Here is a 13,634-nt window from a genome sequence, read left to right as displayed (position 1 = left end):
ATATATGTATACAAATGTTCTCAATGTCTTGATAGGTTTCTTGGATTGATTTGCAAAGTGGCAAGCTAACTTCTCAGCAGGTTTCAGGTGTAAATTAACGCTGGGACATACTTTTCCTTTACCCTATGGATGTTTAGTGACACACAGTCTTAAGCAACCTGCAGAAAACTGACTAAAGGCTGTTCTGACAGTGGAGAACTTGAAGTGTAAACAAAAAGCTGGTGAAAGACTTGTGGCATGGGGAGAAAAGGCTGCATCATGAATTTGTTGCATATCAGAGAACCCTTAAGCCCAGCTGATTTTATTAACCCTAAAACGGTTTTTTGTACCTTGGGGGATATAAACATTTAAGAGGTTGGGGAGAGGATCAATGAGTGAGTCTGCCAAATTGCTTGTGAAAAATATAAAAAAGGGGGTCAATGCATATACCGAGGACATGCAACTTAATATAAAGTCTGGTGTCAACTCACAATCTTTATCTAAAATTATAAAGTCAGATGACCTCAGGGCAAAAATTCCAATCTTATCAATGTTATTTTCATGAGCATTATTTTAGACTGAGAAAAAAAGCATGGAGATGTATTTTGTGTCCTAATGTGTTGGAAAATAGGAATGATTTTTTATAGGTAAGTTTATATGCTTGCCCTTTTTAGGGTCAAGTGAAAGTACAACAAAACTGACTGCTGTTGCACATGTAGATTTTTTTCTTTCTTGTTAAATGCACCCAGATGCATTTCATGTAAATGTGTACACAACTGAGTCATTACACTCTTGTAATGTATTGCACTATAAATTCATTGCTGAACATAACATATAGCCTAACAATTGTATCCTATATATATCTGTCAGTATTTCTGTCTATCGATGGATGGACAGACAGTCAGATAAACATACAGATTTATAGATATACAGACAGATATAAATGCAGTGCATCCGGAAAGTATTCACAGCGCTTCACTTTTTCCACATTTCCCAAAATGGATTCAATTCATTATTTTCCTCAAAATGCTACAAACAATACCCCATAATGACAACGTGAAAGAAGTTAGTTTGAAATCTTTGCAAATTTATAAAAATTAAAAAAATCACATGTACATAAGTATTCACAGCCTTTGCCATGACACACAAAATTGAGCTAAGGTGCATCCTGTTTCTACAACTTGATTGGAGTTGATGTGGTAAATTCAGTTTATTGGACATGATTTGGAAAGGCACACACCTGTCTATATAATCTCCCACGGTTAACAATGCATGTCAGAGCACAAACCAAGCCATGAAGTCCAAGGAATTGTCTGTAGACCTCAGAGACAGGATTGTGTGATGCTACAAGCTTGGCACACCCATTTTTGGGCAGTTTTTCCCATTCTTCATTGCAGGACCTCTCAAGCCCTATCAAGTTGGATGGGGAACATCAGTGCACAGCCATTTTCAGATCTCTCCAGAGATGTTCAAGTGTGGGCTCTGGCTGGTTCACTCAAGGACATTCACAGAGTTGTCCCGTAGCCACTCCTTTGTTTTCTTGGCTGTGTTCTTAGGGTTGTTGTCCTGTTGGAAGATGAACCTTTGCCCCAGTCAGAGGTCCAGAGCGCTCTGGAGCAGGTTTTCATCAAGGATGTCTCTGTACATTGCTGAATTCATCTTTCCCTCGATCCTGACTAGTCTCCCAGTTCCTGCCACTGAAAAACATCCCCACAGCATGATGCTGCCACCACCATGCTTCACTGTAGGGATGGTATTGGACAGGTGATGAACAGTGCCTGGTTTCCTCCAGACATGACACTTGCCATTCAGGCCAAAGAGATCAATCTTTGTTTCATCAGACCAGAGAATTTTGTTTCTCATGGTCTGAGAGTCCTTCAGGTGCCTGTTGGCAAACTCCAGACGGCTGTCATGTGCCTTTTACTGAGGAGTGGCTTCCATCTGGCCACTCTACCATACAGGCCTGATTGGTGGAGTGCTGCAGTTATGGTTATTCTTATGGAAGGTTCTCCTCTCTCCACAGAGAAATGGAGCTCCGTCAGAGTGACCATTGGGTTCTTGTTCACACATCCCTGACTATGGCCCTTCTCTCCCGATTGCTCAGTTTGGCTGGGCGGCCAGCTAGAGTCTTGGTGATTCCAAACTTCTTCCATTTACGGATGATGGAGGCCACTGTGCTCACTGGGACCTTCAATGCTGCAGAAACGTATCTGTGCCTCGATACAATCCTGTCTCTGAGGTCTACAGACAATTCCTTGGACTTCATGGCTTGGTTTGTGCTCAGACATGCACTGTTAACTGTGGGACCTTATATAGACAGTGTGTGCCTTTCCAAATCATGTCCAATCAACTGAATTTACCACATCAACTCCAATCAAGTTGTAGAAACATCTCAAGGATGATCAGTGGAAACAGGATGCACCTGAGCTCAATTTTGAGTGTCGGGGCAAAGGCTGTGAATACTTATGTACATGTGATTCTTTTTTTTTTTCCTGTTTTTTATTTTTAATACATTTTGCAAAGATTTCAAACAAACTTCTTTCACATTGTTATGGGGTATTTAATTTTTTAGAATTTTGAGGGAAATAATGGATTTAATCCATGTTGGAATAAGGCTGTAACATAACAAAATGTGCTGTGAATACATTCCGGATGCACTGTACACAGAGATATATATATATATATATATACAGACAGATGATTGATAGACAGATATACAGATAAATATACATATAGAGATATGTATTAAGCCAGATAGATAGATGTACAGACATAGATAGACAGTTAGTTTTTTGTAATGCTTTACTTTGAACATTTGTACGTCAGTTTATTTTCAAGCCACGTGGCTTAGCAGTTTATTCTTAAATAATAATAAAATGTAAAAAAAAAAAATAATAATAATAATCTTGAATTTGCACCGCATTTTGTAGAGCCTGTTCTTCTCCCGACAGCGCAGATGTACTCGTCGGGGCGTTTGATTGTCTGTAAAGTTCTCGTCGAGCGTGCGCACATCCACTAACGCACAAAGCGCTTCTGCTCAGGTTTACTGTAAATGACACCTCCAGTCTTACTTATATTACCCATTTAATGGACTAAATTGCCAGGAGCTCCAGAAGCCATAATATGAGGAAACGCTACATGGACATAGGCAGGCTACGGAAAATGAAAAAGATCAAACTCACAGAGAAGATTTCCGAAAGGTATGACACGACACCGCTTTGTTGTTTTGTTTTTGCTGTTATCCGTTATAAACCTGAAATGGATTGATGCACACAATAAACAGGAAAACGGATTTTAATTGCGATGTAATAGTGACTGTACAAAAGGCCAAGTCGATAACATGTTGTCTAAAAAATACTGCAGATAAACACGAGCGGGCCACGTTATTAACAACACTGAATAGCCTATTTGAACAACATATTTTTATCGTCCCTGTAAACTTATCACCATTGCATATTTTATATGGTTGATGGTATACTTATAAATGGCTATTTATGGTGTTGTTTGCTGCGGTGTCTTCTAACATGTAGTCTTATTATCTCGATGACATTACGATGTCTGAAAATCAGGCTGTCTGAAAACACAGACAAACCGCTAACGGCCTCCGACGAGGCAATACAAGAAGAAGGCGCAAAGGAATTTATGCAATAGGATACTTCGCGAATTTCTCTCAGGGATTATGACTACTTTTGTTTTATGAGTTGTATCTAATTTTATTCAAAGCAATCATACTGTTCTGCATTCAGAGCAGTGTTCTTAATTTGTTGGGTGTATTTGTATTATTATTATTATTATTTTATTGTCCGACTCCAGGCTATTGTTCCTAGGCACGTTAACGGTCTAGTTTTGGGTTACCCCGTTTCAAAGAAACCTTCTCACTGATATTATTCTGCACAGATTTCTCCCAAACGAGTTCTTGTTCTTTAAATAGCCATGGCAACACTGTAGATTCGTCGTTTTGGTGCTGATACAGAAGATGAAATGTTGCCATGGTTACCAAACACAAAGGGATGTGGAGAGTAGAAAGCCCGAACAAAGGAATGGAGCACAATAGATTGTGTGACCAACAAATTAACTGTAACATCTTTAAAAAATCTGACACTTTCTGTGCCCATATATTTCACATATATTGTGGATAATTTGTCCTTTGAAATACTGAACAGTTCTTTCTTGTCTCATAGTAAACAATGAGTTCAAAAAGCCTGAACACAGATAACTACACATTATAATTTCGTAGTAATCTGTGTAAATCAATAAATGTATAGATAATATGGAGAATTCATGTTCGAAATCGAAATTATTTACAGTTTCTTAGAAAAATATAAGAAAAAAATATGAGCCAGTAGTGGTTTATGACATATGAAAGAAATCAGAAATAAAGTAAAATGTGTAGTATGTTATTTATGACATGTAAGATATAAATTATTTAATAAAGCAATGCATTTAAAATATGTTCTCTATTATATAACAACCCACAAGTAACACCCTTCACATGAGACATAAAACTTCATATTCACATAATCAAAGCTGATGATGAATTGAAAAGATTGTTTATAAGATTCCATTTAAGTCACTTTCAATTTCTAATTTTCAGTGCTTACTCCGTTCTAAAGTTCATGATTGTCTGGATGCTGGTGCTATTAGCTGACTTCATTCTGGAGTTCAGACTGGAATACCTGTGGCCTTGTTGGCTCTTTCTAGGGACCGTCTACACCACATTCCACTGTCATGGGCTGGTAGGCAGGTTTCTGCTATGGCCTATACAATATCTTTTTCTAATTTACTACTAGGCTAATAACTGATAACATTTATTTTTCATGCTTCTCTGTTCTTTTAATATCCCATGCAGATTATATTCTCATTTTATGCTGTTTTGCTGCATTTAGGTGTAATTTAGAAGACCAGATTGTTATATACATATAGAATATATTTTGTACTTAATAGAGATTTAAGAATCTGACCACTCCTTTTCTTTTACAGGCCATCTGTGTGGTTTTTGTGTGTGCAGCATTTACCCTGGACATATTCTGTTTAGTTTTTGTACCTCTACACTGGCTGTTTTTTGCAGCCAGTACATATGTCTTACTCAATTATATGTGGCATACAGGTAAGTCTTCAAATTAAGTTACCATTTCATTAACAAATACAGTAGAGTATATGTATGCTGAATGTATTATGGATTGGCTACATTTTTTGCAGAAAAGGGAATTTGTATGTCAACTGTGACATTATGGATACTCTTAGTGTATATGGAGGGCTCTCTACAGCTGAGGGACCTGAAAAGCCCTCATGCAAACCTGTCCCATCTATTTGCTGCACACTGGTAGGTTAAGACTGTCAAATTATTTTAGAGCTGTATATCGGTTGGGACTGTGCAATGCATGTGCACTACATTTGAACAATTGTGTTTTATACTGAATTCAAAGACATGCAATGATAACTCAATGAAATGCATTATTTCTCCCAGCATTGGTTATCCACTGGTGTATATGGGATTTGATGCAACCTGCTACTTCTCGAGTATTTTTAAGCTGCGCACTCAGAAGACTGTTCAGAGTGAAAATGAACTCCACATGGATTTCTTGCAACAATCCCTACCTCCTTACATGCACCTGTACCCAAAATTGTGGATGGAAGGTACAGATAATTTATTTCACTATGCCTTATACACTACCAGAACACTAAATAACATTTTGGACATACCTACTACTCATGCTTTTGACTGGTAGTGTACATGAAGCTTTTTCAATAGCAATTGATTCTTTCTTTATGTAATAATTGCATGTTTGGAAAGTCTTTCTAAAATGTTCAGTTTAGTATTGCTCCATAAATGCATACACATTTATATGATGTGAGATTATATAATGCATTTCAGTCAAGTAATTGAAGTACATAATACACTTGTACATTCTGACAAATGCACATATACTGTAACCTGCACCTTGTGTGTTCAGATCCCAAATGGAAGATGGCCAAATCTAGGCCAACACAATACCAGTGTCCAAATGATGCCGTCATATCAGAGGACAAACAAAGCATGGAAGACTGCCTTCAAATCCACAGACTTCCTGGGAGACCTGAAAGAGATATACACCTACAAACTCCAGGGCTCAAGCCTCGTGGAGGGGAACTTCCTTTGGACTCTACATCCATGCTAGAAATTACTGAAAGCCTACCTCAGGAGGATCAGAGCAGCAAAGCTCAAAGACCTTCCAAGAGCTCCCTGCCCAAAGTGCAAAGAGGTTCAGTTAATACCCCTAACAGCAAAGGGGAGAAGAGGCAGAAAGCCCCCAAAGCCATCAACTCTACAGGGGAATCTTCCGAAAGGTGCTCACCAAACATCTCAACTCCTCCAAACCCACATGCTGACAAGATATTAAAGTATGTTTATTTTCCTATTACTATACAGTCTGTGTTTTAATATGCATATCCTGTTTGACTCGCTTTACTCTTAAAACTGTTTTAAACTGCTTTTAAACAACCTGATATAAAAGGAATAGTTCACCCCAAAATGAAAATTCTCTCATCACATACTCACCCTCATGCCATTCAAGATGTGTAGAACTTTCTTTGTTCTTGCTGAACACAAACAAAGATTTTTTAGAAGAATATCTCATCTCTGTAGGCCCTCTCAATGCAAGTAAATGTGGGCAGCAAAATCTTTAAACTCCAAAAATTATATAAAGGCAGCATAAATGTAATCAATACAACTCCAGTTGTTAAATCCATGTATTCAGAAGCAATATGATAACTGTGGATGAGAAACAGATCTTTATATAAGTCCTTTTTACAAAACATTACCCTCCCTGCCCAGTAGGTGGCGATATGCATGAAGATTGCAAAATGCCAAAAACACATTAAGAAGAATGTGAAAGTGGAGATTTATAGAAGAAAAAATGGACTTAAATATTTTCTTTTTCTCACCCACACCTATCATATCACTTCTGAAGACATGGATTTAAACACTGGAGTCTTATGGATTATTTTATGCTGCCTTTATGTACTTTTCAGACCTTCTGAGTTCTAGTCACCATTCACTTGCATTTTATGGACCTTCAGAGCTGAGATATTCTTCTAAAAAACTTTGTATTCAGCAGAAGAAAGACATACATATCTGAGATGGCATGAGGGTGACTAAATGATGAGAGAAATGTTCTATTAATTGGTGAAGTATTTCTTTATTTGAGTCACTACATAAAATATATGTACTTTTAATTTGTCATATAGAGTGACCATTTAAAATGAACCAGTGAATGCAATATTTTTTTAATAATAAATCATGACTCGTTACTGCACCTAAAATATACACTTTTTATTTTATACATTAAGATGCATTTTAACTAGAAAATATTGATATTTACCCCCAAAAAATTGTATGTGTCACCTACTCATAAAATACATATAGTGTTTGCACAGGTACAATTAACAATGTAAAATTTTTGTAACTACATTTAATTAACTGTTAGCACATTTACACAGTGATCTCCTTCTGTTCTCCAGGCTGGAACTAGAAATGAGGAAACTAAAGGGAGAGCTGCAAGCGAGCAGACAGTGTGAGCAAGAACTGCGCAGTCACATTTGTAATGTTACTAACAGTGAACACAGTCTGCGCCCTGAAGTCTCTTTGCTCAGGCATGCAAATGAACTTCTGCAGAACAAGTGAGTTCTCTGATCTCTTTCTGTTGCCTTTCTGTTGCTCTTGGCATTAGTACACTGGGTTTATGTTCGGTCATGCTGCTTAAAGTTTGACTGCTGTTTGTATTTGTATATTAAAGGAATAGTTCACCCAAAAGTGAAAATGCCATCCCAGATGTGTATGACTTTCTTTCTTCTGCTGGACACAAATTAAGATTTAAAAAAAAAAAATCTCAGCTCTGTATGTTCTCACAATGCAAGTCAACTGGGTAAAAAACTCTGAAGCTCAAAAAGCTCATAAAGGCAGCATAAAAGTTACCCAGGTAGCTATGTGATAGGTGTGTGTGAGAAACAGATAAATATTTAAGGTATTTTTTATGTTTTATGCATATAATGGATATTTTTATTTTTTGGCGATTCACATACTTCGTGCATATCGGACTCCAGTTGTTATATCCATGTTTTCTTAAGCGATATAATAGGTGTAAGTAAGAAATTGATAAATATTTAAGTCCCTTTTTACTAAAAATTATTATCCCTGCCCAGTAGGTGGCGATATGCACAAAGAATGTGAATTGCCAAAAACATGAACATAAAAAATGCCTTGAATATTGATCTGTTTCTCACACACACCTATCAAATAATTTTTTGGATTACTTCTATGCTGCTTTATATGTTTTTTGAGCTTCAAAGTTTTGTACCCTGTTGACTTCCTTTTTATGGACCAACAAAGCTAAGATGTTTTATCTAAAAATTGTAGTTTGTGTCCAGCAGATGAAATAAAGTCATACACATCTGGGATGAGAGAATTTTCATTTCTGGGTGAACTATTCCTTTAACCATATACAACACACTTCACAAACTGATCTATCTTTTTATGATTTGAATGGGAAAAATGGAACATAACTTTCTAATTTCATATGAATGAGGTGCTCCGGGAACATATGTGAATTTTGTTCTTATTGGAAAAGTTTACCTTGATGATAAAAGCTAATACTGTTCCTAAACTCTCTGGTGTGCTGCTGTGCAGGATTCAGTGTCTAACAAAATCCCGACAGAAAGACAAACAAAACAGTTCTGTGCTCGAGAAGAAAATCAGGATGGAAACAGAGGCTCGGGTTGCTGTAGAAAAACAACTTGCAGAAGTCAGAGCCCAAAAATTTGATGAAGCAATTCTTTTACATCGGAGTGCATCACACAGGTAATTTTAATATTAAAGCAATGGTGGCATTCATATACTGTACAAATACAGCAGTCCCAAAACGTATTTGGACAATTAAGTCACAAAGAAAAAAGTATCAATGTGTTTTATTAGATACAGTAAAAAATATTGAACCAAGTGGCATTTATTTGAAAAATAGCACAAGCATTTTTTTTAAGCAAAACATTTAATTTTCATAAAAAATAAATTTTTTAAGTGTGACTTAAGTGTCCAGAAGGACACTATTTTATTGATCACATATTGCTTTTAAACTAGTGATATTTGTTTTAAAGTTTGTTTAAGTTTAAAAAGGAGAGGGGGGGCTGGGTAATTAACTGGCAATGGAAATATTAAATCAATGCTGAATAAACCAGGCTATGAATTTTTTCCATCCATTTTAGGCAAGAACACAGTGAAACTCAAATGTTGAGGAAAAAAGCTAAAGATCTAGACTCAGAGTACAAACAACTACAGCTGGAATATCAGGAGAAAGAAAATCGAATGGTAGCTCTAGAGAATGAAGTGGAGGTAAAGGTTTACATACTGTGTTGGATGGTTGTGATGTTCTGTTTGTGGCTTACATTGTCGTGTTGTTCATGTTATAACTTTTGTAGACCGGATTAGCTTGCTGTGTTTGGTGTCATGTTACACCTGTTTGTGTGGATGAAAGTTTCAGTGCAGAATGCTCATGCTTTGTATTTGTTTTTCTTTTGTATTTTCTTGTTGTCATTATTTTTTGTTCTTTGTCATGTTTAAGTTGTCAGTGCTTCTGGTGCCAAGCATGCCAAGACCGGTGTTGGGTATAATCTAATTACTTTTTAGTACTACAAGTGCTAGTGTAACAAATTACATTTTAAATTCTTGTAATCAGATTACAGTTACTGATTTTCAATTGAATAACTTCTAAGTACATTACTTGGGTTACACTTTTCTGAAGTAACTGAATACGTGTAAAATATGAATTATTTTAATTTGTGTTTCTGTAAAAGCTGAGCCATTGTAAGAGAGAAACGTGTGGTGCTATTAGTATGACTTGTGTGTGACAATGTACAATACAGAAATATAGACATTATTTTGAATTCATTTAGCAAAAAAACTTCTGTGAAATTTTTCAGTTCATTTAATGTAACTAGTTTTTGTTTTGTTTTTAGTCGTAAGTAATATTTATTTGTATTTGATTACTTTTTGAGTAACTTTCCCAACACTGTTCAAGACTGCAGGTCTTTCAGAAACAACTGTGAAACCTGAGAAGCTGTGTTATGATGAATTTAACATAAGTCAGCTGTTGGTGTCATTGTAAAGCATTTCCATACTCTTGAGGAAATGACCAAATCTGACCTCTAAAGAGAATTAAACACTTGAACTGATATTTATCAAGATCACACTAAATTAACGTTACATATAAGGCAGTTATAATTGCTTTAGGACACACTGTATTTGTTATTTGTAGTTTTAAATGTAGTATTAGAAGACTTTTGTTAGTAGAATTACTAGAATTCCTGTATTTGGATGGCTGGCCATTTAAAATATATGATCTACAGACAGGAACTTCAAGTAGACAAATAAGATGCCAGTGTGCTCCCAAAATCATTCAATACAAAATCTTTATATGCCAATTGTTTTGTACTCTTCTATGTTTTTCTGTTCTGTTGTGTTCCCGTCTAATATCTGCAATATTCTCCTGTCCTCCTTAGACCCTCCAGAGGAACAGATGCACAGAGCAGGAAGCAGACGCCTTGCTCTCAGCTCTCTCCTCCTTGCAGGACAAGGCACAACATCTAGAGTACAACCTGAGTGCAGAAACCCGCCTCAAACTGGACCTCTTCTCTGCACTCGGTGATGCACGCAGGCAGCTGGAGATAGCTCAAGGTTCTTCCTCTCATTAAAAATGATTTACTCTGCAGTCGTATTCATATCAACTTGAAAGTTGTTTTACTGAACTACTTATCTACTAATTACCATCCTGCAGAGTTTAGTTCCAACCCCGCTCTGACACACCTGCCTGTAACTTTTAACCCTTGTGTTTTGTTCATTTTGTGTCCTCGGTCAAAAATGACCGGCCCTCTAAGATTGTTTATAAATCTCTCATACTGCGTATATTATCATAAGATATTGCATCAGATCTTTTTATCAACTTCCTTTTTTAGTAATTATGACCTGTTTTGTACTCCTTTGTGAACATATATATTTTATTAATATATTTATTAAGCCCGCCCTGCAGAAAACAAAGAATAATAATAATAATAATGTAATAAATGAATGATCACTTGCATGATCTGAACAAAATAGAGATTTTTTTAAAGCTTAGAATCTGGATTTATAATGCATATAGATGATCCTACCAATTCTTAAATAATGCTTTTTATTTTGCTGACAAATAAGAGTTTCGTTCTCATCATATGCAAAAAAATAATAATTATCACAACAATTATATTCAGTTGGTAAATGTTGGTAAAAAGCCACTCAGGAGGCCAAACTGTACTTTAGTGTTTGGAATTCCCACAGACACATAAATATAATAAACAGGAGTGTCTTTTTGTCACGTTTTTCCTTATTACTTCCTGAAACATACTGTACATATAACATGACGTATCGCAACTTACAGCAGACTATCCTGATTCAAATGAGCCCAAGCACAACATAATATAAGCAGATCTTAAAATATTCCTCAGAGTGTACATGGAAAGACGATGCACAAGAATGCACTCAACACACGATGTGTATGTATTTGTGTGCGTGTGTGCACATGTCCTCATGTGTGCTCATCTAAAGGAAGGGATGCTCCTGTATTTTTTGTATTTTGTGGTCTAATCCATTCATTAATTTCCAATGGCTGGTCATTTTTTACTGGGAATACAAGTGTAACAAAGTGAAATAAAACCAATAATATATAAAGAATATGGTCCAATGTTTTTGTATGATTTCTGAAACCAAATGTGAACAAAGTCAAGGAATTTTATTCCAACTGGTAAAAATGACCAGGACACAACATTAGGATAAAGTAATCCTGAAGACCTTGATTAGCTGATTACGGTGTGTTTAATTGGATTTGAAAAAACTCAAATCTGCAGGATTGTGGCCCCCCAGGACCAGATTTGAATAGCCCTGCAGAAGTGTGAGGGAAGGACGGGTTGGTTGTTAAATAGTGATAGAAATGCCAGTGTTAAATGAAATGTACATTTTTACATTGTTAAATAAAGAAAAATAAATATATAAAAAAATGTTTTAAATAAAATCATTTTAAATGAATACACATAAAAGAAGTTCATTAAATTGTTATATTTGTTTTAACATAAAATTTACTGTATTTGTTTTTTTTTTTTTATAGATGTTGTTATAAGAAAAATGACAAAGATTTGCAAAAAAATTGAGAAATGTATTCTATTTTTGAAAAGGCTATATAGTATTACATGAAATCTTAGTGGAATTAAATAAAGTAAATATTTTAAATCAAATGGTTTCAGCTTATAGAGAATGTTGCACAGAAACAGATTTCAGTATTTTTTGAACATTGCATGAACGTGTGTATTTGAAGGTTCTATACACAACACTGCTAATATAAAACTTCTTTCTTTACAGTTAAAATTGTGAAACAGGACCTGGAGGTAAAAGATATGAAACAGAAACTGGCTGAAGTGATAGCTGTTGCTCCAGGCATGTCATACATGGCCCCAAGGTCATCTATGCCTCAGTACCTCAAGTTCTTCAACTCCGAGCGCTACATGCTGAATCCCAGAGCACTCATGTACCAGTGTCTTAAGAAATAGAACTGGCAAGGACAAATCGGATGGCTTTTGAAGGATTGTTTTTTACTCCTCTTCGACATTCCAATCATGGGGCAACTTAATTGCTACAAGGTTTGCCTAAAAACTGCATTCTGACAATGTCAACAGCCCCTGGTGAGTCTATGGCCGTGTTCCTGATGTCAGCAGAGACACTGAGGACGGTCCTAGGCGACCTTGCTTTGAGCCAATGGTTCAAGATGAAAATCAAAGCTGACTGTCAATGCACGTAGTTGCCCAGCGGATGACCATCAAATACCGAGCACAATGCCATAAGCTACGTAAACAGCAAGCTATCACTTTGAAGAAGTGTGAACTTGATGGTCATTTTATGTGAAACAAGTAATAAACCTTGAGGACCACAGTTCATAATGACAAGATATTTTGTTATGAGTGTAAAATGAAGAGGCCGTGACGACAAGCCTATGCTCAGTCATTCTGCGCCTCTTTATTAACGTGAATTCAATTTATATAACAAGCCAATATCAATGTAAGTGAATATGTGAATATTTAAGTGCTTTGTACTGTTTTGCATTCTTTTTACATTACACACGTTATAAAGGAAGTGACCAACGCCTAAAACGTTTGTAGGTTTTCATGTTTCTGAAATTGTTGCCTTTTTATGTATCAATGGGATGTTTTTTTTTATAAGAAATTTATTTTTCTGGCTTGACTACATTTTTTTTTCTCTAAACCAAAATGAAATAATGGTTTACTTTTATAACTCTACTATAAAAGAGGTGTTGGTCTGCATGCCAATTTATGTAAAATTATTGTTTTGAAAGAGGAAAAAAAAAAAAAAGGTTTTGATGTCTAATTGTGCATTTGTGCAAGGGCTGTTTTCTTCCAATGATTTTTGGAGCTGTATTAAAGTCATTTTCAAAGATAACCCTCTATTCTTTTTCACAATGATTTTATGACAGGAGTCTAACTATTGTAAACCTGTATTGGAACAGCATGAGAGTGAGTAAATGACAGAAATTTAAGGTCAAGTAAACTATCCCTTTAATTTTGTACTCAGGATAGGAGCTAAAATA

The 13,634-nt window shown here is 35.8% G+C and overlaps 1 protein-coding gene across 1 annotated transcript; it reads left to right on the top strand.

Moving 5' to 3' along the window:
• Positions 1 to 2,982: 2,982 nt before the first annotated feature.
• Positions 2,983 to 13,468, top strand: si:dkey-12h9.6 (macoilin). Its single transcript, XM_052098707.1, has 11 exons — positions 2,983 to 3,179; positions 4,574 to 4,715; positions 4,960 to 5,086; positions 5,179 to 5,302; positions 5,447 to 5,616; positions 5,934 to 6,360; positions 7,480 to 7,638; positions 8,645 to 8,815; positions 9,217 to 9,343; positions 10,510 to 10,684; positions 12,395 to 13,468. Exons 1-11 carry the CDS (start codon positions 3,103 to 3,105, stop codon positions 12,580 to 12,582), a joined length of 1,887 nt encoding a protein of 628 aa, XP_051954667.1. The 5' UTR covers positions 2,983 to 3,102; the 3' UTR covers positions 12,583 to 13,468.
• Positions 13,469 to 13,634: the final 166 nt, after the last annotated feature.

The sequence above is a fragment of the Xyrauchen texanus genome, chromosome 30, assembly GCF_025860055.1.
Source record: "Xyrauchen texanus isolate HMW12.3.18 chromosome 30, RBS_HiC_50CHRs, whole genome shotgun sequence".
Taxonomy (NCBI): Eukaryota; Metazoa; Chordata; class Actinopteri; order Cypriniformes; family Catostomidae; genus Xyrauchen; species Xyrauchen texanus.
Note: the sequence above shows the minus strand (reverse complement) of the source record. Positions and strands in the feature narration are given on the sequence as shown.

What these genes read in the sequence shown, in the direction of transcription:
- si:dkey-12h9.6 (XM_052098707.1), top strand. Translation starts at nt 3,103, where the DNA reads ATGAGGAAACGCTACATGGACATAGGCAGGCTACGGAAAATGAAAAAG. An exon ending in ACAGAGAAGATTTCCGAAAG is followed by an intron (nt 3,180 to 4,573) that starts GTATGACACGAC and finishes TCTAATTTTCAG; the next exon opens with TGCTTACTCCGTTCTAAAGT. An exon ending in CTCTAGAGAATGAAGTGGAG is followed by an intron (nt 9,344 to 10,509) that starts GTAAAGGTTTAC and finishes TGTCCTCCTTAG; the next exon opens with ACCCTCCAGAGGAACAGATG.